Genomic DNA, 25,509 nt, shown 5'->3' on the forward strand with positions numbered 1-25,509 from the left:
TCAAACCCACAACTTCATGGCTCCTAGTCGATTTGTTAACCACTGAGCCACGAAAGGAATTCCAAGAGGTAATTAACTTTAAATGAAGTCATTAAGGTGGGCTCTAGTCCAGTACGACTAGTGTCCTTGTAAGAAAAGGAAATTTGAGGAGTTCCTGTTGTGGCGCAGTGTAAATGAATCTGACTAGGAACCATGAGGTTGTGGGTTCAATCCCTGGTCTTGCTCAGTGGGTTAAGGATCCAGCATTGCTGTGAGCTGTGGTGTAGGTTGCAGACATGGCTCAGACTCTGTGTGCTGTGGCTGTGATGTAGGCTGGCAGCTGTAGCTCTGATTCGACCCCTAGCCTGGGAACCTCCATATGCATGGGTGCACCCCCGCCCCACCAAAAAAAAAGGGAATTTGAACAGTCATGTATGGAGGGAGGATCATGTGAACTCGCAGGGAAACGATGACCATCTATAAGCCAAGGAAAGAGGTCTCAGAAGAAACCAACCTGGCTGATATCTTGAGCTGGGACTTCCAGCCTCCAGCACAGTGAAAAAATAAACTTCTGTTGTTTATGTTACTTGGTCTGTACTTTGTTATGGCAGCCCTAGCAAACTAATATTCCTTGCTTCAATAGGATTAACAGCCTACATATAACAGAAAACAGAATTAAAAAAAATAAAAGTGGCTTAAACAAGACATATGGCTTTGTTGTTTAATTTTTCTTTCACAGAAGTGGTTGGAAACTAAGCATCTAAGGCTGGTATTTTGGCTCCTTGGTCATCTGGCACCCAGCCTCTTTCTCATTCTGCTCTGTCCTACTGGCCTGTGTGTCCATCCTCAAGGTCACGAGTTCCAAAATGACCCCTGGAGCCCTAGCCATCAAGATGACTTTCATCCAGAGGAAGGAGGAAGGAAGGAAGGCCGAAAGGAGCCTACCTTTTTAGGGAGTCAGCTTCCTTTAAGCAGCCTCCTTGAATGTTCCACACAACGCTTCTGCTGACATCTTGTAGGCTGGAACCCAGCCTTCTAAGGGAGGCTGTCTTCTGGCTGTCTCCATTGTCACCCCAAACAAAACTGAGATTCTGTTATTAAAGGGGAAGTGGAGGTGAGCAGGCAACTAGCTAACAATATCTGCCTCATCTTCACACATAGGACCATGGAAGTGTTTCTGTTTGTTTTTTGTTTGGTTTTTAGGGCCGCACCCGAGGCATATGGAAGTTCCCAGGCTAGGGGGTGAGTTGGAGCTGCAGCTGCTGGTCTACGCCACAGCCACAGCCGCACGGGATCCAAACCGCATCTGTGACCTACATGACAGGTCACGGCAACGCCGGATCCTTAACCACTGAGTGAGGCCAGGGATGGAACCCGAGTCCTGATGGATACTAGTCGGGTTCATTACTGCTGAGCCACTTAAGTTTAAAGCCCTCCCACTGCGGAGCGGCTGATACTGCACGTCCGTGCATGCATCTGTAGGTATACATGCTATGCCATTTTCTGTTGACATTGAGAAGAAACAACTCACAAGGAAAAAAGTAGTTTTTTCTCTTCTGAAATCATAGGGGAAATGTCATAAGCTTTCTCCCAGAGCGCACTGCTCCACCCAGTGGCTCGGAGCCCTGTCCTGGTGCAGTCATGCTAAAAAACATGCACAGCTGTGGTCGATCATGTGCTTGGCTGGGAGGGGTCACCCTGGTCATTCATTTGCCAGCTGCCAAGTTAAGGTGCAAAAGTGCTAGGATTCCTGAGCCACAGAATCTAGTTATACAGAAAAAAAGAAGTCATTGAGTGTTTTACTGAAATTGTTGGGATTGTGTAAAAAAAAAAAATTTCCAGGGCTACTTTCATCTGAGGAGGACATCAATTCAGTTTATTATCCAGTGATGTGAATACATCTGGATTGATTGCATTTTCACCACTTTGGTGTTTGGAACTTGATTCTGTTCAATTCTGTGAGGGCGTATTTTTTTTTTTTTTTTTTTTTTTACTAAGGATCTACTGCTAATCAAGAACAAGATGAGTTGGACTTCCCTTCATGGCTCGGTGGTTAACAAAGCCGACGAGGCTCTATGAGGATATAGGTTCAATCCTTGACCTTGCTCAGTGGGTTAAGGATCCAGAGTTGCCAAGAGCTATGGTGTAGGTCACAGACACAGCTTGGATCCAACATTGCTGTGGCTGTGGCGTGGGCCAACAGCTGTAGATTCGATTGGACCCCTAGCCTGGGAACTTCCATATGCTGTGGGTATGGCCCTAAAAAAAGCAAAAAAAAAAAAAAAAAAAAAAAAAAAGAACCAGATGGGCAGAGTTCCCATTGTGACTCAGCAGGTTAAGGGCCCAACGTTCTCTATGTGAAGATGTGGGTTTGGTCCCTGGCCTTGCTCAGTGGGTTAAGGATCCAGCATTGCTGCAAGAGGCAGCATAAGTTGCAGATGTAGCTTGGATCTGGTGTTGCTTTGGCTGTGGCACAGGCCTGCAGCTGCAGCTCCTGTTAGACCCCTAGCCCGGGAACTTCCAGGTGCAGCTGTTAAAAGAAAAAAAAAAAAAAGAGCCAGATGGGGTTATGATGGCAAGATTAATATAACAAGTTCCCTGCATCAAAGAGCTTGCAGACTAGCAGAGCAGATAAACAATACACAGTAGGTATAAAGCACATTGCAGGTCAGGATCTGAAGGATGATATGATGATCATAATATCTCTATTTAAAATAAGAAGAAACCCTGGTTTTGGACCTCATCTGTCAGAGGTCACACAGCTAGTGAAGTGGCAGGCAAGTATCTGAGCCCAGGTCTACTGGGTGACGAGGTGCCTCCCAGTGTAGCCCCATTTGGGTTAATCAGTGAGGTGCTCAGGATGGTTAAACTGGGAACCAGGTGTAAGACCCATTAAAAAGGAGTCTGGTAGCATGAATGCTCAGATAGGATGAGAGCAAAGTGTGAACCTGGGAGTTCCCGTTGCGGCTCAATGGTAACAAATCCAACTAGCGTCCTTAAGGATTCCCTGGCCCCACTCAGTGGGTTGAGGATCTGCCATTGCTGTGAGTTATGGTGTCGAGGCAGCTCGGATCTCACATTGCTGTGGCATAAGCTGGCAGCTGCAGCTCCGATCTGACCCCTGGCCTGGGAACATCAACATGCCGCATGCAGCATAAAAAGCAAAAAAAAAAAATTGAACCTGGTTTGAAGCTATGTGGTGGGGCAGGAGATGAGGGGACAAAAGTGAAAGAGATTGTGTGGCTTCGGCCTAAATGAGGCCACCAGCCTCTCATTGCCCTGGGGTTTAATACTAACTGTACCTCTAAGTGGTTCAGTGACTGCAGACGGTAAGGTAAGGTCGTATCTCCCTTCTGACTGGGGGCCTGGGCGGGGCTCCGCCTGGCTAGTGTCCTGCCCCAGCAGAGGAGGGATGCCTGCACTGGAGGGTGCAGCAAGAGTGTCCAGCAATGTTTGTAATAATGCAGAGGCGATCGTCAAAATATTGAAAACCTGGAAAGGCACAGTTACTGCTAATCAGAACTGGAGCCTTTGGCCTGAAGGTTACAGCCCACTTCTGGAGGATCTGCTGGTGCCAAACATTAGCCTTTAAAGATGGAATCATGGGGAATCGTGGGAAGAGGGTCCTGGGATTGGGGCTGAGATGGAGACGGGGGAGGCATGACTATTTACCATTCTTTACTTCGTTACTTTCTATTTTTTATTTTTATTTATTTTTTGTCTTTTTAGGGCCGCACCTGTGGCATAGGGAGGTTCCCAGGCTATAGGTCAAATCGGAGCAGCAGGTAGGAGGTTACAGCCTGCACCACAGCCACAGCAACTCGGGATCCAAGCTGCGTCTGTGATCTATACCACAGCTCATGGCAACGCCAGATCCTTAACTCGTTGAGCAAGGCCAGGGATTGAACCCACGGCCTTGTGGACACTAGTTGGATTTGTTAACAACTGAGCCATGATGGGAACTCCTACTTCTGCACATTTTAACCCCATGCAAGAAGAGTCACCACATACCTCCTGAGCTTTCTATCTCGTCCTATGTGATTATCTTTTGACTATAGTTCCAGAAGAGGATGTGACTGGCCCAGGCTGGGCGGAGTGTCCAGTGCTGGTCACCATCATTACTTGTGAACAGGACAGCAGGACTCATATAATTAAATATAACACTTAAAATTTGTGTTTGCCAAACACCGTGAAAAAGAGTTAAAAGGCAAATGATACATTGGGAAGAAAACTCTAACATGGCAGAGACCAAAAGTATCTTTCAAATCAGTCAGAAAAGGATGACCACCCTCACTGAAAACTACGAAAGGACATGAACAACAGCTTTATTTCTCCAAAATAAATAAAGCAATTTGTATATAAAAAAAGTACAGAACCTCACTAGATATCAAAGACATGCACATTCAAGTAAGATAAAATGTTTTGACCATCAGCGGGGCCAGAATAAAAACAGTGTATGTTGGGGCCAAGGCTCAGGAAGGAAGTTTCACTCACTTCTGGGGATGGAGTTTTTCTGCATGAAAATTAGGTGGAGCTGGAGTTCCTATCGTGGCTCAGTTAACCAATCCGACTAGGAACTATGAGGTTGCAGGTTTGATCCCTGGCCGCGCTCAGAGGGTTGAGGATCCGGCGTTGCCATGAGCTGTGGCGTAGGTCACAGACGCGGCTTGGATCCCGCATTGCTGTGGCTCTGGCTTAGGCCGGTGGCTACAGTTCCGATTGGACCCCTAGCCTGGGAACCTCCATATATGTGCCAAAGGTACAGCCCTAGAAAAGACAAATAGACCAAAAAAAAAAAAAAAATTAGGTGGAGTATATCAAAATGCTAAAAAAGTGTACATAATTTCTGATTAGCAATTCCACTTCCAAGAATGACTCTGAGGAAAAAGACAGTGAAAATCATAGAAATGATAAGAATACGGAGCACTTACTGTGTGGCAGGCACTCTTCTGAATACTGTACAGGTATTTCTTCATTTACCCATCCTAATAGTCCTATGGACCACTCTCCATCAGAGGAGAAAACAGGGACCACCCTAAATGTTCCACCACAGCAGCCTGTAAAATCTACATTTACAACACAAAACATACACTCACACAAACGCAAAACAATGCAACCACTAACTATGTCATAGGTGTACATTTGTTGATATTAAAGATGTTCATTTTATGAGGTTTTTTGCCTTTTTTTTTTTGAAAGAGCTGCACGTGTTGCACATGGAAGTTTCCAGTCTAGGGGTCAAATCAGAGCTGTAGCTGCCAGCTTACAGCGTGGCCATAGCAACACAGGATCCGAGCCGCACCTGTGATCTACACAACTCACACCCACACTGGATCCTTAACCCACTGAACAAGAGCAGGAATAGTCCTTAAGGATACTAGTCTGGTTCATTACCACTGAGCCACAACGGGAGCTCCCACTTTATGCTTTTCTGTTTGTTTTTATGGCTGCACCTGAAAGTTTTCGGGCCAGGGACTGAATCTGAGCCACAGCTGCAACCTACGCTAGATCCTTTGACCCACTGCCCCTGGGATGATGACGGAACCAGGTCTCCACAATGACCCAAGACGCTGCAGGTGGATTCTTTTTTTTTTTTTTTTTTTTTTTGTCTTTTTGCTATTTCTTGGGCCGCTTCTGCGGCATATGGAGGTTCCCAGGCTAGGGGTCGAATCGGAGCTGTAGCCACCGGCCTACGCCAGAGCCACAGCAACGCGGGATCCGAGCCGCGTCTGCAACCTACACCACAGCTCACGGCAACGCCGGATCGTTAACCCACTGAGCCAGGGCAGGGACCGAACCCGCAACCTCATGGTTCCTAGTCGGATTCGTTAACCACTGCGCCACGACGGGAACTCCCTGCAGGTAGATTCTTAACCAGCTGCACTACAGTGGGAACTCCAAAGATGTTTATTTTATATTATTAAATGATAAGATGTTATAACATGGTATTAAAACGATATAGCTATGTCTATGTATGCATGGGAAAATAGCTGCAAATATGTATATCAAGGCTATCTCTAAAGAGTGAGATTTCAAATTAGGTGTATTTTATTTTATTTTATTTATTTATTTATTTATTTTTTGTCTTTTTGTCTTTTGTTGTTGTTGTTGTTGCTATTTCTTGGGCCGCTCCCTCGGCATATGGAGGTTCCCAGGCCAGGGGTCGAATCGGAGCTGCAGCCACCGGCCTACGCCAGAGCCACAGCAAGGTGGGATCCGAGCCGCGTCTGCAACCTACACCACAGCTCATGGCAACGCCGGATCGTTAACCCACTGAGCCAGGGCAGGGACCGAACCCGCAACCTCATGGTTCCTAGTCGGATTCGTTAACCACTGCGCCACGACGGGAACTCCCAAATTAGGTGTATTTTAAAAGGGGTGGGGGGAGTTCCCACTGTGGCTCAGCAGAAACCAATCCAACTAGTATCCATGAGGATGTGGGTTCCATCCCTGGCCTTGCTCAGTGGGTTGAAGGATCCGGTGTTGCCATGAGCTGTGGTGTAGGTCACAGACACAGCTCAGATCCTGCATGGCTGTAGCTGTGGTGTATGCCGGCACCTACACCTCTGATTCGACCCCTAGCTTGGGAAATTCCATATGCCGCAGGTGTGGCCCTAAAAAGTAAAAATAAATAAATAATTAAAAACAAAAGGAGTGGGGGATGCATGTAAATGCAATGAGCCTCTCAAAATACTGATATTCTTCTTTCCAGCAAGATGTAAGAAAAAAAGTCTAATTTCAATGGAAATTCTCAGAATAATGCACTTAATTCAAGTTATCTATAATACTGCAACTGCCTTGAAAGTTTAGGGAAGTGATCCGAATTCATCTCCTAGGAGGAAAAGGTAGGAATTTTGTGTTATTTGAAACATGACCTGTACTTTGTTGTACAGATATATGCAGTTATGTTTAGAGACCTCACAATCTCTGTTTCCAAATAATTAGCTTCCTGGACTCTCCAGAACAAGCTTTAAGAGAAACGGGGTGAACACACTGGCTAAGCAACGGCCTAGCTTTCAACTTTAGATCCTGACCACACACAGCCTGTGCTCCTGCTGTGGGTTCATGAGTGTTTGTGACTTTCAGTCCTTTACTGAGAAAGAGATGTGGGCAGCAGGATTTTGGCCTCAATGAAAGGATGCTTTTCTTGCAAAGAATTGCAAGTGAATTCATTCATTCATTTATTACGTCCACATTTACTGACCATGCAATGCACTGGGTGTGGGGAAGAGATAAAGAGATTAAGCACTACCCTTAAAGAGATGACAGGGTGAGGGGGGGAAAGAGTTATACTGATAAGAGTTCCCTTTGTGGTGCAGCAGAAACGAATCTGACTAGTATCCATGAAGATGTGGGTTTGATCCCTGCCCTCACTCAGTGGGTTGAGGATCCAGCATTTGCCGAGAGCTGTGGTGCAGTTCACAGACTCAGCCTGGATCCCACGTTGCTGTGGCTATGGTGTAGGCTGGCAGCTGTAGCTGATTCGACCCCCAGCCTGGAAACCTCCATATGCCATGGGTGGGGCCCTAAGAGAAAAGGCAAAAAAAAAAAAAAGTTACACTGACAGTTACAAATATGCTACACCAATGGCCACACTGAAGCTGGGCACACAGCACAGCAGGTGCCAGGGGGCAGAAATGCTCCAGTCTGTTGGGGGCGAGGCTCCATGTAAAGAAGCAAGAAAGCTAGTCAGTTTGTAGTTATTGACTAATTACGTGCTAGGCATCATGAGAGATATAAAACAAAAGGTTAGCAGAGTTCCTGCTGTGGCACAATGAGTTAAGGATCCAACTGCAGTGGCTCGGGTTGGATCCCTGGCCAGGCTTAGTGGGTTAAGGATCTGGTGTTGTCCCAACTGTGGCATGGGTTGCAGCTGTGGCTCGGATTTGATCCCTGGCCTGGGAACTTTCATCTCCTGTGAATGCTGCTGGCAAAAGAAAGAAAAAATGCTTATGCATGATTACTATTAGAAGTCTGAGGAGCCTGGGAGTTCCTGTCATGGCGCAGCAGAAACAAATCTGACTAGGAACCATGAGGTTGTGGGTTCAATCCCTGGCCTCGCTCAGTGGGTTAAGGATCCAGTGTTGCTGTGAGCTGTGGTGTAGGTCCCAGACACGGCTCAAATCTGGCATTGCTGTGGCTGTGGTGTAGGCCAGTGGCTACAGCTCTGATTAGACCTCCAGCTTGGGAACTTCCATATGCCATGGGTGTGGCCTTAAAAAGACAAAAAAAAAAAAAAAAAAAAAAAAAAGAAGAAGAAGAAGTCTGAGGAGCCTGTATCTTAGTACTCATCTTTTCTCTCCTACAGAATTCTAAAAAATACATCCAAAGATCAGTAACCACTAAGGAAATGGACCAGAGAATTTTTCTGTAAAAGCAAACTTCACCTCCATGTAGGGCTGCCTGGTAAACTAGATTGGAGAAAATTCCACATCTCCAGGATTTGGGGACCTGAAAGCATAAATGCGCCTGCCATGGCAAGACTGGTCTCCCTCACATACTCAGCTTCTGTGAACAGAGAGAAAGCAGAGAGGGAGGGAGGGTGGAAGGCTGGAATGGGAGAATGTGAGAGTGATGGCTGAGATCCCGCCCCAGTGTTTTCTTTCTTTCTTTCTTTCTTTCTTTTTTTTTTTTTTTTTTTCCTTTTTAGGGCTGCACCTGTAGCATATGCAAGTTCCCAGGCTAGGGGTCGAATTGGACCTACAGCTGTCGGCCTACACCACAGCCACAGCAACAGCGGATCCTTAACCCACTAAGTGAGGCCAAGGATTGAACCTGCACCCTTATGGATACTAGTTGGGTTTGTTACCACTGAGCCCCAATGGGAACTCCCCACCCAGGTGTTCTTATTGTATGGGAACAAAATGCACCAGAAAGAAAGAGGACATACTGAGTAAGGAGAGTGACCTGTCACCCAGTGACCCTGCTCCCTCATGAACTGTGGCCCAATGGCTGTCAGACTCTCATTCATCACCAGTGGGGATGAGTGAATCAGGGTAAAGGAGGGGTAGGGACAGACTTTCCAGATATAAATTCCTCTCCTTTGGAAGAGATATTGAAAGGGAGATAATAAAGGGTGATGTTAGGCCACGTTTAAGAAAGAATGCCTGAGACTGAACTGGCCCACCAGTGGGTGCAGAAACACAACAGGGACACGGCTGCAAAGGAAAAATATATGAGGACAGAGGATGCCCCTTACTGACCACCAGGTGGCACTACAGACCAGACACAGCTTGGTGGTGGGTCTAAAGTCTAGAAGTGTGAAAGTTGGGTATCAAAACCCAGTACAGCTACATACATACAATGGAGTATTATTCAGTATGAAAAGAGAAGAACGTTTTTACATATGCAACAATGTCAATCAACCCTGAAGACATTATTCTAAATAAGCCAGACACAAAGGACAAGTGTTACACGATTCTACTTATTTTATTTTTGTCTTTTTTTTTGCCTTTTCTAGGGCCACTCCCGCAGCATATGGAGGTTCCCAGGCTAGGGGTCGAATCGGAGCTGTAGCCGCCAACCTATGCCAGAGCCACAGCAACGTGGGATCCGAGCAGAGTCTGTGACCTACACCACAGCTCACTGCAACGCCGGATCCTTAACCCACTGAGCAAGGCCAGGGATCAAACCCGCAACCTCATGGTTCCTAGTTGGATTCGTTAACCACTGAGCCACAATAGGAACTCCATACACGATTCTACTTATACAAGGTACTTAGAATAGTCAAATTTAGAGACAGAAAGTAGAATGGTGGTTTCTAGAGGCTGGGGAATGAGGAGATATTGTTTAGTGGGTACAAAATTTCAATGTGATAAGATGAAAGGTTTCTGGAGATAGAGGTGGTGACGGTTGCATGACAATATGAATGTACTCAATACCCCTGAACTGTGGCTAGGTTCAGGAAAATGGCCAAGAGCATACATTTTGTTAGGAGTATTTTACCACACACACAAAATCAGAATGCTTATACTGCTGTCTTATACCTGCCTAAAGTCCAGGTGGTGGATGCACCTTCTAGAATATGCAAAGAAGGAAAGAAAGGATGTTTCCTCAATCTCCAGCCCCAACCTTGGTCATTGCCACCTTTCCTCCCCAAATCCTCCATCAGCTCTCTATTTGCATCTTGTTCACTGTTAGGGCTATACCTGGCAGCATGTGGAAGTTCCCAGGCTGGGGGTTGAATAGGAGCTACAGTCACTGGCCTTCGCGCCACAGCCACAGCCACGAGAGATCCAAGCCACATCTGCGACCTACACCACAGTTCACATTCTTACTGGATCCCCGACCCACTGAGCAAGGCCAGGGATCGAACCCAAGTCCTCTTGGGTACTAGTCCCATTTGTTTCCACTGGATCACCATGGGAACTTCTGGCTGAGCTATTTTCTCCCTGGCACCAGCTTCCTCTTGTCTGCTCCATTCACCTTCCCCAGCCAATGCTTCAACCCACATCTTTCCAGCTTTCTTTTCTCAATTTCCGTTTTGACGTAAAATACTTTGCACAGTATTTTTGGTTCATGTCACATTTTAATGTTAAAAGAAGATCAGAAGGAGCAATGGGTGGAATTTTCTAAAGCCCTTACTCCAGTGATTCTAGAGGCAGACACAGCTTTCCTCTATTAATTAATCAAGTTAAATGAAAACATTCTACACCAACAAACAACCCTCAGATCTCAGTGGCTTCGCCCTGAGTCTATTTTTTGCTCGTGTTACGTGGCCAACATAATCAAGAGAGGGTCTGCTTCATGGTCACCTGGGCTTATGGCGGCTCCATCTTTTTTTAGCCAGTACACAGGTTCCAGTGCAATTACAGCAGGGGAAGATAGTGGAGAATAAGAGAGTGGCTTTCCACTGCCTCAGGCGTTGGTAACACTGGACACCTCCACCTACATTTCATTGGTCAGAACTGATCACATGTCCTGCCTCATTGCAACGGGACTCTTTGGTAAGCGGTACTCTCTGCGCTCTCCTTCCTTACTCTGTGTTCTCATCCACCAATAGTGAAGTTGGGATGATTTGTTTTCCCTGTTGCCCTCCGGACTTTTCAGAAGGGGTACAGCCCTCACATTACTAATTTTGGAAATTTGGCGCCTAGCACGGGGCTTGGCCCATGGTAGGTGCCCCGTGTTTGTAGAGTGAATGCAAGACGGCAGAAAGTAAAGTGACCAAGAGGAAGGTGGAATTAGTAAATGGGAGGTTAAGTTTAGGAAGAGCTAACCTATCTAAAACATGAAGCAGGGAGGGCCAAGAAACCAATCCCATCAAATTTTAAAAGCTAAGCCAGACGTTGCTGAATATAGTGGGACATTTTATGTGCAACACGCTTACTGGTGGGGTACGAGGTTTCCAGCCATAACAACAAAAGAGGCAGCACATGCAGAAAAAAAGAAAACTAGGACCACAGGGGCAGTAAGTAGCTTTGGAAAAAAAAAAAATCCCCTGATCCCAGAGCAGTTTCATGAATCAACTGGGCATGGAGGGAAGGGTCTCTCTTCTTTCTTCACATTTTTGGCGCTAAGGAGGAGTAGGGTGCAAGCACTGGGTTACCGTGGAAAGAGCTTGATTTAGCCAACTGTTTTTCTCATGTACAAAAAAAATAAAAGGGATTAACCCTACACAACGTGTTTAGAAAATCAGCAGTCTTATTGGCCTCAGTTTGCAAAATAAGTGGGTTCATTTAGATTTTAGAAGATATCTAAGGACCCTCTCTAAGTTATAAGCAGGGTGACTATCCATTTAGGTTTGCATCTGTTGTTACTGGTTAATTTATTAGTAACATGTCTGACAGTTCACTCTCATAACTATTTCGGTTTGGACAATAAACTGCAAGGTCATCCTGGTGCGAAGTGACATTTACAGCTAGCTGAAAAAAGGTTAACACCAGGTCCTAGGAAGGGACAGAGGAACAAACATTTCCGTTGGCTGAACACACCCAGCTCGTGCTGGGCTGGGCACCTCAAGGGCCTTTTTCAGGACTAAGAGGTGGGGTGCCCTTGGGGGTGGGGGAGGAAGCCCAGATGCTTCAACCACTTCCTGAAAAGTAAGGACGGGTAAAAATGAAAAGGAGGTTGGCGGCGGGCTCCTCACCCATGCATTTGCTATGCTCTCTACCTTAGGAAGGCACTTAAGGTATCTGAGCATCACTTGTTTATCTGTAAAATGGGGATAATAATGTTTACCTCCAAAGGCTGTTTCTCTTATTTAACGGTGGCACTATTATTCCATTATAGAGCTAAAGACATAAAAGTTTTGAGACTGCAAACTGTGCCGGTGAAGGCGCACAATTCTAACGGCTACACTTATAATAAGCCAAGTACTCAGACAGTCCGTGCACAGTATCTGATTTCGAAAGGAGAAGAAAGATACTCGGAGAGCTAACTTGCATCAGGTCACACAACTCATAAATGGTTGCGGGATGACTGACCCCAGGAAGTCCGGTTCAAAACCCGCGCTCGAACTACGTAAGGGATATTTAATTAAAGGGAGGAAGCCGCAAGCGTCTAGCCCTGCTCTGCGGACTCCATCTCCGGTGCTCTTTTCTTACCCTGCACAGTTCCCTCGGAATCCCACCCTGGAAGGGGATCAAACACAACAAAGGGCGGGGAGAGCTTGGCAAACCGATCGATGTCCCCGCAAAACGCGATGACTGGACCGCAGCAAATCACTAGGGGATGGTATCAAGTGCCCCCCTCCCTTCGGTCCAGAAAACAAGCCACCTTTGAGACTCACTCCCTGGACGGGGAGGAAGCATGAAGCCCCCTGGTTGGGCTGAGAGCTTACGTAAGGCCAACTGGCGGCTGCGCCCGGGTCTCCCAAGGGTGTGTGCCGAGCCCCGGGCCCGGGCGGGCCTCTCTCCCGTCCGCCGTCCCAGCCTCTCCGCCCAGGACCACCGCCGAGGCCCGGGACCACCGGCCCGGCGCCGGCAGCGTCCGCGCAGGGCGGGGGCGTCCTCCTTCAGCCACCCAGCTTCCCGGGGGAGGAGCAGCGCATCGCGCAAGCATCCGGGAGCGGCGGAGGGGGCGGGAGGAAGGGCGAGAGGAGGAAGCGGGATTTAAACGAAAGGCGGTGACGCCACACAAAAGATTTCTATAGGCTCCAGGGAGGTTACGGCCGAGGCGGCGGCGGCGAGCCCGGGGGCGAGGCGCGGACGGGAAGAGGAAAAGCCTCCAGCAGCCCCGGCGGGCGGGCGAGCGAGCGGGCGGCGGCGTACCCACGGCCGCGCTCCGAGGTGAAGCCGCGCGCGGAGAGGAAGCGGGTGTTTTCTCCTCTGCCTTTCGGCCCCCGCCCTTCCTTTCAGTTTCTCCCGGCTCGCTCGGAAGTTGGAGGTTGACAAAAATGGCAGGAGCCGGGCTCCGGGCGGCTTGCCGCAGCGCCGCGGGGTCCTTCTGAGTTGGCTGGGCCGCCAGGGAGACGCGCGCGGCGGCGTCCGATGCGCAGGGCCCGGGGTCTCGGGAGAGCTCAGCCGCTGCGGGCCCGAGGGGAAGACGAGGCAACCGGGATGGACTCACGCCGACAGCCAGCGGCGGGCCGCGGAGCGCGCGGTCCGGGAGGGCGTGCCGCCTGGGCGCCGGGCCGCGCTCTGTGAACCGGCGAGGCGGGAAGGGGCCGCCGCGGCGCCCGGCACTCCCGGGCGTGGCGGGCGGGCGAGAGCGCGAGCGGGCCGGCCGCTGTGCGCAATCAGTGCAGGCTCCCGCCCGACTCTGACTCGGCCGCGCCAGCACCGGCCACACCCTCGGCCCTGCCGCCGCCGCCGGCGCCGCTTTCCGAGAGCGGGAGGCAGGAGATGCCCCCGGGGCAGTCTTGCATCCCAAAGCGTCTGCCCCGGCCACCGTCGCGGGGAAGTGCCGCCTGGCAGGGTTTGGACGCCTGAAGCCCACGTGCGCCGCCGAGTCCGAGGTGCCTGACAGCAGAGCCCGCCTGAGCCGCCACCCGCGCTCCTCCCCGAGGAAAGGATTTTGATTTCAAAGAAAGGAAGGAAGGAAGGACAACTCCCAGCTTCCCTCTCCCGCCCTCCCTGCTCCGGCGATCCGGCCGGGCCATGCCCAGGAAGGCGGCGGCGGCGACGGCAGCCCAGCAGAAGGGACTTTCCTGGCAGCCCGGCGAGGAGGAGCGCGGTCTGTGAGTTTGCTCTGCGCCGGTTCATGGTTCCTGCAAGCCCTCTAAGAGGCCGAACGCTGCAGCCCCTCCCCGCGCCCCGAAGAGCCTCCTGCGTTCCCTGGCTCCCGGGCCAGCCCCGCGCCGCCCGGGCTCCGGCCGCCGCAGCCCAGTGCCCTCTGCCCGCGGCGGTGGATGGCATGATGGTGCGGGGAAGGCACCTCGGCCTTGGCCAGCTGAGTCGCGACGGCCGCGGGGGCGGCGGCATTGGCAGCGGCGGTGGTAGCGGGCTCCCCAGCGGCATGCCAGTGCCCCCCGGGCGTGATGGCTAGCGGCAGCGCTGGGAAGCCCACTGGCGAGGCGGCTTCTCCGGCTCCAGCGAGCGTCGTCGTCGGCGGGGCCTCCTCGCAGCCGCGGAAGAGGCTGGTGTCCGTCTGTGACCACTGCAAGGGCAAGATGCAGCTGGTGGCCGACCTACTGCTGCTGTCGAGCGAGGCCCGGCCCGTGCTCTTCGAGGGCCCTGCCTCCTCTTGCGCCGGCGCCGAGTCCTTCGAGCAGTGCCGAGACACCATCATCGCGCGCACCAAGGGGCTCTCCATCCTCACCCACGACGTGCAGAGCCAGCTCAACATGGGCCGCTTCGGGGAGGCGGGGGACAGCCTGGTGGAGCTGGGCGACCTGGTGGTGTCTTTGACCGAGTGCTCCGCCCACGCGGCCTATCTGGCGGCGGTGGCCACGCCGGGCGCGCAGCCTGCGCAGCCGGGCCTCGTGGACCGCTACCGCGTGACTCGCTGCCGCCACGAGGTGGAGCAGGGCTGCGCGGTGCTGCGCGCCACCCCGCTGGCCGACATGACCCCGCAGCTGCTGCTGGAGGTGTCGCAGGGCCTGTCGCGCAACCTCAAGTTCCTGACGGACGCGTGCGCCCTGGCCAGCGACAAGTCCCGGGACCGCTTTTCACGCGAGCAGTTCAAGCTGGGCGTCAAGTGCATGAGCACGAGCGCGTCGGCGCTGCTGGCCTGCGTGCGAGAGGTCAAGGCGGCGCCCAGCGAGCTGGCGCGGAGCCGCTGCGCGCTCTTCAGCGGGCCGCTGGTGCAGGCGGTCAGCGCCCTGGTGGGCTTCGCCACCGAGCCGCAGTTCCTGGGTCGCGCGGCGGCTGTGAGCGCCGAGGGCAAGGCGGTGCAGACCGCCATCCTGGGCGGCGCCATGAGCGTGGTGTCGGCCTGCGTGCTCCTGACCCAGTGCCTCAGGGATCTGGCGCAGCACCCCGACGGGGGCGCCAAGATGTCGGACCACAGGGAGAGGCTGAGGAACTCGGCCTGCGCCGTGTCTGAAGGCTGCACCCTGCTATCTCAGGCTTTAAGGGAGAGGTCTTCGCCCAGGACTTTACCGCCAGTGAATTCCAATTCTGTGAATTAGCATCCCCCCCTCCATCCCCTTCCTCCACCCCCAGGCTAAAGGAAGATACTTATTCTCTGCCCCTCTCCATTTATACCAAAGAAATCAAAGGTGAAGCTTCACCCCCTCCCTTCTCCCCCGTGTTCAGTGCTCTAGAGGAAGCTTCCAGAAGGTTGGGCCATGCATACCCTTTACAGGAGCACTTGGAGGGCCCTCAGTGTCCACCAGCCCAAACTGTAGGGACCAGGAGCCGGATGTGTAATCTGCTGGTTGCGGTATTACCCGCACCCCTTCCCTCCCCCAGCTCCTCCTCCGGAATTCCTCACCTAAATCTTATTGTTCATTGGCCAGGAAGGAGGTCATGGGTTCATTTCTCTTTTTTTGGTCTTTTTTCCCCCCCCTGATTAAAAAGAAAGGTTACCTCAGTTTTCACTCCTTAGACATGGATGTAGCTACCTTTTTTGTATGTTGGTATTTTTTTAAGCAATCGTGATGGATTAGGCGTATCCTTGGTGTGGAAAGAGTATGACTTTGCCATGTGATTTGCAAATGGGGGGGGAAGCTACTGTGAGTGTGTGTTTTATTTTTTAATTTACACTATAGAGTGATTTTTCCCCCCTCCAATGTCAAGTTTTTACCTTGCATGTACTGGAGTATTTATTTCATCTATTAAAATGTTATGTTTCTCAGATGGCTTTTGGCAGTGGTCGTTGATTTGCAATAATTGTAATGTTGCAGGCTGCATGTCATCTATGGAGAAGCACCTGGGAAAGTTGGCTTCAGTAGCAGTGAGGTGGGTCCCCCATCCTCACCCTTTTCTGCTTTTTCCTCAGGAGTTACTTCTTCTTACTAGAATTCACGAAGAGAGAACCATGTGTAACAGTCTCCTTGTAGAGGCAGGGCTTGCAAAAGTGGGTTGGATTTTGTATAGTGCAGGGCTGGACTGCTGTGGGGGGTTTTGTCTTGCCTCTCCTTCCTAATGGAAAATAATTGAGCTTCCTTTGTCCCCTCTCATCTCTCTGTCCTAATGTGCAGGGTTCAGGCTGACAAGTCTGATGTCTCTTTCAGATTAAGGCGCTTCCTAATCTGGTGTAGAATGACAGCCTAACCAGGTCAGAGAATTTGTTGATGAACCTACAGAAGTACTGTGTGAAAAGTAATCAAGTAGAGTGATGTAGACACTAATGTTCAGACAAGATCCAGTTGCTCATGATTTTAGGGGAAGAAAACAAATACCAGAGGGTTCTAGACTGTTTAATTGAGGGAGAGGTATTTTGGCGAGTGTGATTCAGAACTTTCTAGACCCACAGCATGATGGCAGGCAAAGGGCTTATTTTTATGACCTTGATCTAAGATACGCTCTTGGTTGATTATATGCTGGAAGAATGCTTTGTTTAATGAGGCTCGGAGTTACTTTCAAGTAGTGGGTCCTTTCTGCAGACCATGTTAAGAAAATAAAATCTTTCGGGGGAGTGGGGTGTATGGTTTTGCTGAACCTGTCGAAGATTTGAACATTTTCCCACTGAAAGTACAACGCATTTATTTGCTGGGCTTTTCCTGAGGGAGCCACATGGATAAATCTCATTCATAAATGCTTTAAATTTGCTCGGTTTACATTTTTCTTGGGATTGTTGTGCCTAAGTCTTTGCAGTTCCCACAGATCTGAAAAGAAAGATTTTTCCATTGTGATGTGTTGGAAGAGTCCTAGTGACTGTTTTTACTTGCATGGCTGTATATTTTACAAGGAAATCCTATTCAGTGTGTAAAATCTCTTTAAACCTGTGTTGGGTACTACAGCTGTCCAGCTTTTCTGAATCTGAAGTTTGAAAAAGTCTTAAAAAGGTAGGGTATATACACTTTTGAAACTGGTCAAGGGAGTTGCTGGTTTTCTCTCTTAGGTCCTGGTGGATTTACACATTTAAAGTCGTTAAAAGATGAAAATGACCTTGAATGTTTATTCCTCTCTTCCTACCCTTCTTTAAATCTGGATTCGTCAGATTTGGGAAGTGTTTGAGAGGGAAAAAAACCTAACCCATGTGCCAGTGACGGTCCTGCTTGCATATGGGAATTTCCATTTATTTTTATTTATTGGATTTTATAAATAATGCTAAAGGTTATAATTATATGGTTCCTTTAGCCTATACAGATCACAAAGAGTAAACTGAAAGGAACAAAGTAAAATCAAATCAGAGCCAGAAATCTGCGAATTTGGTATCTGATTAGGAAAAAAAGAATTGCCAATTGTTCCCTGGACTCATTCCTTGCAGAAGCAATTTTCAGGACAGTGCAAGCCAAAAAAAAAAAAAAAAAAAAAAATCACTTTCCCTATCTATTGGATAAAGTTAACTAGCTACTCACCAAATTAATTTTGAAACTTCCTTTTCTCTTAGCCAAGTGAGAGTTGCTTTTTAACATTTCTGTATATTAAAGGTTTTTTGACTAATAATCAAAATCTCTGTCCTCGGAAGTTGTTAAAAGATTCCGTGAGTGTTAACCTCTTTTTTCCTCCCTCTGTCTCTAAGATGAAATTTAGGCTTTTTCATCCAGCAGGTGGCTTGAAGTGCATTCTGCTTGTATGTTTTTCAGCAGGTTTCGGGAAGGCAAGAATGAGGAATGCAGGGTGTTTCTGTGCCTGTATTTCTTGGTTGGGGACAAGTCTGACATTTTAACTTTCTCCCAATGTACCAGGTTGCTAAATGGTTTTTTAAATAGCCCTGATTTTTTAGAAGGAGCATCTCAGACCTATTTCATTGGACTTAATAAGGGCAGCAGATACTGGTTCCAGGAATAAAGTCAGAGTGGCCTGGTTTTCTTTTTTTAAATTAAACCGCAATAGAGTTAATTTAAGACATCAATTCTTGGGCTCTTCTGATTTCTGAGGGCAAGTTTTCTTACACAGGCTTAATGGGCACCATCCTGACCAGGGATGTTGAAAACCTTCCTTTGAATGGTCATGAGAGAAGGAAATCATTATGGCTGTGTTCTCGGAACAAAAGCCATTATTTATGACAGTCAACCAAAGTAAATGGGACAAAAGGCTTTCAAACACAAGACTTAACTAGGAAAAAGCACAACTCTGTCTTTCTGTGGCCTTTTCTGTTATTCATCCTGTTGTTAGGAAATGCAAAAATCGCGCATGCACTTTGTGTGTGTGTGTGTATCTCCACCCCAGTTGTGTTTTTTTTTTTTTTTTTTAATTTAGGGTCAGGTGACTCAAAAAATACCTAAAGAGTTTATAATTCTGGAAGCATCACTTATAATCTGATTGTTTTTTTGTTTTTGTCTTTTTAGGGCTATACCCGTGGCATATGGAAGTTCCCAGGCTAGAGGTCGAATCAGAGCTGCAGGTGGCGACCTACACCGCAGCCACGGCCTACACCGAAGGCCTACACCGCAGACTCTTCGACCTACACCACACCTCACAGGGACACCGGATCCTTAACCCACTGAGCAAGGCCAGAGATCGAACCTGCATCCTCATGGTTCCTAGCTGGGTATGTGACTGCTGAACCACCACAGGGACTCCCTGATTGGTTATTTTACACTTTTTTTTTTTAAAGCTGGCATAGCATCAAAAATATTTGACGGTTCGAAATGGCTAATTTTAACAGAAACAGCTGGGTTTTTTTTCGGAACGAATGTGACTATGGTAACATGCAGATCAGGCAGAGGATTTGAAAAACTCCTGCCAGAGCCCCTTCTGAGCTTTGTTTGGTCAACAGGAGAGGAGTTAGAAAAGAAATCCGTAAACCTTAGCAGTACTTCTGACCTGTGAGGCCATTCCCTGGCCCCTGGGGGCCTGGGTTTTCAGCACCTGAATGAGCTGTTAAGGGGACCATCTCCGAGGTTCCAGCGTGGACTCAGATATTTGTGTTCCCTCCAGGCAAATTTTTGTCTTGATTGATTTTTTTTTTTTTTTTTAATGAGTATATAGGAAATGAACTGACTTGTTTTATGGAAGGAGGGTTTTTCTTTAGGATTGTTTGCATAGGTGAGTTGTCTGTTCAGCTCCGTGGCGGAGGCTCAAAGATTGAACTGTTCTGATAGCATAGGGGAAAAGTGTGATACTCGTGTTTATGACTGGGATTGGTTGAGTTGAACTGACAGGCTCTTTCAGGTCAGGGGCTGTAGTGCCTGGCACTTGTGTCATTGTTTTTTGAAATAAGGCCTGCAGCAAGTGTACCTGGGCAAGCAGTAAAATGGTTTCTGGAGGCACAAGTTAGAATGGGCATTCATTCAATAAATACTGATTGGGGGCCAGCTATGTATGCCAGCCACCGCCAGGCCCTGGGGGCGGTGGATTCTCCCTTTACAAAGATTCAGTGCTGCTCCAGATTTGGTCAGTGGACTGGCAGTAGCATCCGCAGCATAATCCTGGGATCTACTTCAGGCTTCATTTCCATCAGAAACTTTAGGGGTGGATCAGTCTGAACTTCATCAAGCCTTCCCAGGTGATTCTGGCACAGGCGTGGTCAGCAGAGCTACTGGCCTGCAGGGCCTGCTGGTTTATTTTTATTCCCTATGGACTCTCTTAAGACCAGAGCTTCTGGGAGTTCCCTTCGTGGCTCAGTGGTTAACGAATCCGACTAAGAACCATGAGGTTGCAGGTTCGATCCCTGGCCTCGCTCAGTGGGTTAAGGATCTGGCGTTGCTGTGAGCTGTGGTGTAGGTCGCAGATGCGGCTTGGATCCCTCATTGCTGTGGCTGTGGGGTAGGCCGGTGGTTACAGTTCTGATTAGACCCCTAGCCTGGGAGCCTCCATATGCCATGGGTGCAGCCCAAGAAAATACAAAAAAATTCTTAAATAAAAAAAAAAGGGAGTGTGTGTCTGGAGGCAGTGACATTTCTGCAAGTGTCTTATTTGCTCAGGTGTTTTTTTTCTCCTGGATATTTTGAGCCCTTTTTTTTCAGTTAGAGAAGATAATTTAGTCTCTCGTGCCAATTTAGGATTGGCAGGTTTTTCTTTTTGGGGGGGTGCGTGTATATTTACAAGGACAGAGTTCTCCTCTTAGCTCTTTTTTGAGATGAACTGAAGTCATCACTGTAAACTGGCAATTTAGCTTTCTATGTTTTTGCATTTTGTTGACTCTTGTCCTAGAAAACTGGAACAAGCAGACAACCTAATTAAAACCCAACCCTTTAGCTCTTTGGCTGCCCAAAAAAGAGCACTTGGCTATTGAGTTTGTAAAGTACTCTGTTCAGAACCAAACTGAACAGACTTACTCCAAAGCTCATTTTAGGGACACCCAGCGTTTGCAGTCTACTCAGGAAATGTGTCCTTTACCAGCTTCCTGTTCCACCCATGCACAAGGAATTACCATCTTTTAGAGCCTCCATACACACACAAAGGTGATTCTGGGAGCTGGCTTTGGCATCGCCTAGGAACTTGATAGATAGCAGAATCCTGGCTCCACACCAGACCTACTCAAGAGAATCTGCTTTGGCGAGATTTCCAGGTGATTTCTGGGCATATTCACTTTGAGAAGCACTGTTTGGGGAGATAATATGTGATAGGCATGACCAGATCACTGCTTTACTCTTTGCCGTGGGAATTGAGGCATTTATTATGTTTATCTCGAGCTTTTCAGTTTATAAAGTGCATTCTTGTATGTTATGTAATGGGCCCTGAGAGCAGTCAGATGAAGTAGGCAGGTATTACTCACGATGCGTGTCATCTAAACATTTGTACTTCTGTTTTCCTGTTGGAAAAGTTAAAAATGATGAATCCCTATGAAGTGCAAGACCTTGTGATGAGCCAGATAGACTGGTTTTATCCACTTATAAGGTCATGGAAAGTATTCTCTGAAACACTTGATGTGAAAGTCACTTTCCCCTAATGATCACGCTTTTAGCCTTCGATAATCTGATACAGCAGCAGATATACAGGGACATCCTCACGGATGGCCCAAATAAAGAGCACAGCCCTGTCTTCTTCTAAGTCTTCTGTTGTTCTACGCAGCAAACCTATCCAGGTTCTTAGGAACATTGCATGTCTTAGGTTCTTAAAAGCACAGCATCAAATTTCCAGGACACATATAAACGCTCATTTAGATTTGTTAGCATAATCTAAAAAGGAGGAGTTCTCTGGTGGCTCAGTGGTGTAAAGATCCAGTGTTGTCACTGCTGCGGCCCTGGTTACTGCTGTGGTGGGGGTTTGATCCCTGGCTCAGGATCTTCTGTATGCTGTGGGTGCGGCAAAACAAAAACAAAACCAGGAAAAAAAGTGAATTCATTTACTGACTTCAAACTTTATTCTGGGTATTCACTAATAACATGCATGTGTCCAGGTTTATGCTGAAGTAGGACACAGAGGGAACGTTAAGAAATCTTCTGGTTCGGGAAGGGTAATATACATGCTGTGCATTCAAGGTTAAGGAGCATGTTGCCCTGGTAAACTGCCGGAATTGCAATGCGTCACCCAAGTGTTCGTCATCTCTGACTTTTTTCCACCTTGCCTAAGGTGACACTCAGGATATTGACCAAATGAAAAATTACAAATTAGTTGCCTTGGTTATAGGAGACCCAGACTGATGTCTGATCTCTAGAAATTAAGAGAGATGTGGTAGGAAACCTAGGTCGATTGAGTGTTCATCGATGCGCTTTCCATTTCAACTTTATTTCTTTCTTTTTCTTTTTCTTTTTTTTTTTGTCTTTTTGCCTTTTCTGGGGCTGCTCCCGAGGCATATGGAGGTTCCCAGGCTAGGGGTCTAATTGAAGCTGTAGCTGCCAGCCTACGCCACAGCCACAGCAACACCAGATCTGAGCCACATCTGTAACCTATACCACAGCTCATGGCAATGCCGGATCCTTAACCCACTGAACAAGGCCAGGGATCAAACCTGCAACGTTATGGTTTCCAGACGGGTTCGTTAACCACTGAGCCACGATGGGAACGCCTCCATTTCAACTTTTTTTTTTTTTTTTTTTGTCTTTTGTCTTTTTTGTTGTTGTTGTTGCTATTTCTTGGGCCGCTCCCGCGGCATATGGAGGTTCCCAGGCTAGGGGTTGAATCGGAGCTGTAGCCACCGGCCTACGCCAGAGCCACAGCAACGCGGGATCCGAGCTGTGTCTGCAACCTACACCACAGCTCATGGCAACGCCGGATCGTTAACCCACTGAGCAAGGGCAGAGATCGAACCCACAACCTCATGGTTCCTAGTCGGATTCGTTAACCACTGCGCCACGACGGGAACTCCCATTTCGGGAACTTTTTTTGATGACCACCAGCTTCCTGTTCCAAAATGGATAGGTCAGTCGTTCCAGCACCTTCCTTCAGGTAGAATTTAGTACAGAATTTTTCTAGAAGTTTCCTTGGAGGCCAGGTTTTACTTAAACATTCCTTCTCTGGTAAGTTCTATGATAAAGGTGTTTCTAAAAACATAATACGATTCTAGTTTTCTCATCTCTTGGGATTTAATTTTTAAGGTGTTTAGGCACATGTTAATACGGCTCTGGAAAAGTGTCCATAGAACCGACAAAATAGATCATCTGATATTTTCACCTGTTGTGATAGAACCATACACTCTAGAGCAATTCCCATGATACACTCTCTAAATTTAAATGGAATCTATGGAGTGAATGTTAAGTAGCTGTGGCTACCGACCAAGGAGAGTCCCCTAGAGATGGCTTCAAATCCAGTGTAGCTCAGCTACAATGACTGATCATTCAGGACAGAATAGGAGTTTTTCCACGTAGACGACTCACGTAACTGAGGTGGAGCTGAATGGATATGAAATAGGAGATAGTTTGAAAGACGCATCCTTCTACGTGGCTCAGGTGTTCCAGTTCCTTCATCCCTCTCTTTCTGGAGCTCAACTCAAACCTTCTTGCCCACTAAGGTTTCTAGAAACAGGCAATTCTTGACCTTGCTAGGACTTCTTGCTTCCTCTTAGGAAGCCACAGACACCTGATAAAGCCACACTAATAATAGAGGGGGTGTGTGAGACCACTGTCACATAGGGCCAAGTGGCTGATAAAGATATTCTGTCATTAATTGGGTCTAGAATAGTGTCAGGTTTAGCAAGTGATGGTAAAACATTTCTGATTTAGCAGACATTGACTAGGCATCTGTGACAGTATTAAGGTACATCCCCCTCCCTCTCTTTTTCTTTTCTTCAGTCACTTTGGCCAGAGATTATGTATTATTTAATTTAAAAAAGTAGGATAGGAGTCCCGTTTTGGTGCAGTGGAAACGAATCCAACTAGGAACCATGAGGGTGCAGATTCGATCCCTGGCTTCGCTCAGTGGGTTAAGAATCCAGCGTTGCAGTGAGCTGTGGTGTAGATTCCAGACTCGGCTCGGATCCCATGTTGCTGTAGCTCTGGCATAGGCCGGCGGCTATGGCTCCGATTAGACCCCTAGCCTGGGAACCTCCACATGCTGCAGGATCGGCCTAAGAAATGGCAAAAAAAAAAAAAAAATCTGGCGTTGCCTCGAGCTGTGGTGTAGGTTGCATATGTCGCTCGGACCCTGCATTGCTGTGGCTGTGATGTAAGCCAGCAGCTGCAGCTCTGATTCGACTCCTAGCCTGGGAACCTCCATATGTTGCGGGTACGGCCCTAAAAAGCAAAAAAAAAAAAAAAACGGGTAAATAGGAAAGTAGCACAAAAATAGTGTGGCCACGGAAGGGTGGAGCTTGCTGCTGAGAAGCCGAAGCCAGAGGAGGTTGTGGACTTGGAGCATGAGTATTTTTTAAAGGAGGTAGACAGTGGCCAGAAGGGCAGAGAACCAGAAGAGCCTCTCATCTGACACTTGGTAACGACAGGGCTCTGTACGACTGGTGCTGCACCCCAAACACCAGTGTCAGTGGGTGACAACATGCACTCCATCCAATGAGGGTAATAGGCACATACTTTGTATTACCTTATTTAAGAGCAACTGACTAAAGGCCGAACACTGTTAGAAACAGACCCAGAAACCCTATCCTTTGTCATCCTCAATAAAAACAATTTGCGACGCTGTTTATATTCCAATAGAGACATTTTCCAGGTACACCAACCTTTTGTGTTATATCTATATAACCCCCAAAAGTAAGCCTGAGAAGTCCCCGTTGTGGTGCAGTGAAAACGAATCTAACTGGTACCCTGGGGATGTGAGATGGATTCCTGGCCTCACTTGATGGGTTGAGGGTCTGGTGTTAACATGAGCTGTGGTGTAGGTCCCAGACACAGATGGGATCTGGCATTGCTGTGGCTGTGGTGTAGGCTGGCAGCTGCAGCTCTGATTCGACCCCTAGCCTGGGAACCTCCATATGCCGAGGGTGTGGCCCTAAAAAGCAAAACCAAACAAAACCACTGCCACCACCACCACCAAAAAAAAACAGGCCTGAGAGAGTATGGCTTTCAGAGGACTCATTGGGTGGCTGAAGAGTAGTACGTACGTGGGTGTTGATTCATCAGAACATCTTTCCCTTTAGATCCAGTAAATGGCTTTAGTATCATGGGGGTGGATTCCTTCCTGGATATTTGAGGGTGTTCACTTTTAAATGCTCCAGGACAAGCTTAAATACATATTCAAAATGAGCGTCTTTTTGATCCTTTCTGACCTCTGTCCACGAGATTCCAAAGGGTGTAAACTTCCATGGATTGTCAAATCTCAGGTCTGAGAGACTTGAGATGTTTCTACCCTCTTAATACTTCAAGAAGTGAATTCTGCAGTATCCGTTGGGAGGTCATTTGGATTTTTTGAAGCACTTCCTAATTGCCTAACCTAAATTATTGTTCCTTCTACATTGTTTTGGCCCAGTTTTTTTTTTTTTTTTCCTTTCTGGCTGAAAAGAGAACGGCTCACAAACACCTACAGTGAACAACAGGACATTAATTGTTGCCTAGGGGGATATCAAGATATTGGGAGGGAGTTCCCGTTGTGGCACAGATGAAAGTATTATCAACTAGTATCCATGAGGACGTGGGTTCAATCCCTGGCCTCACTCAGTGGGTTAAGGATCCAGCATTGCTGTGAGCTATGGTCTAGGTCACAGATGCGGCTCGGATCCCACGTTGCTGTGCCTATAGTATAGGCTGGCAACTGCAGCTCTGAT

The 25,509-nt window shown here is 48.1% G+C and overlaps 2 protein-coding genes across 2 annotated transcripts; one reads left to right on the plus strand and one right to left on the minus strand.

Moving 5' to 3' along the window:
- LOC102161353 (translation initiation factor IF-2-like) lies at nucleotides 319-14,378 on the minus strand. Its single transcript, XM_021100044.1, has 3 exons — nucleotides 14,154-14,378; nucleotides 12,761-13,917; nucleotides 319-1,070 (listed from the first exon to the last, which is right to left on the minus strand). Exons 1-3 carry the CDS (start codon nucleotides 14,376-14,378, stop codon nucleotides 947-949), a joined length of 1,506 nt encoding a protein of 501 aa, XP_020955703.1. The 3' UTR covers nucleotides 319-946.
- MESDC1 (mesoderm development candidate 1) lies at nucleotides 14,069-16,164 on the plus strand. The gene is given in 1 exon segment (NM_001258293.1): nucleotides 14,069-16,164. A coding segment is annotated over 1 exon segment (1,092 nt). The 5' UTR covers nucleotides 14,069-14,398; the 3' UTR covers nucleotides 15,491-16,164.

Source organism: Sus scrofa, chromosome 7 (assembly GCF_000003025.6).
Source record: "Sus scrofa isolate TJ Tabasco breed Duroc chromosome 7, Sscrofa11.1, whole genome shotgun sequence".
NCBI classification, from domain to species: domain Eukaryota; kingdom Metazoa; phylum Chordata; class Mammalia; order Artiodactyla; family Suidae; genus Sus; species Sus scrofa.

Coding starts and splice junctions, on each gene's coding strand:
- LOC102161353 (XM_021100044.1), bottom strand. CDS start 14,378: ATGCCGCTGGGGAGCCCGCTACCACCGCCGCTGCCAATGCCGCCGCCC. Junction 13,918..14,153: donor GCGCGGGGAGGGGCTGCAGC/GTTCGGCCTCTT, acceptor TTCCTCGGGGAG/GAGCGCGGGTGGCGGCTCAG. Junction 1,071..12,760: donor CAGCCGCCAGTTGGCCTTAC/GTAAGCTCTCAG, acceptor CTTTAATAACAG/AATCTCAGTTTTGTTTGGGG.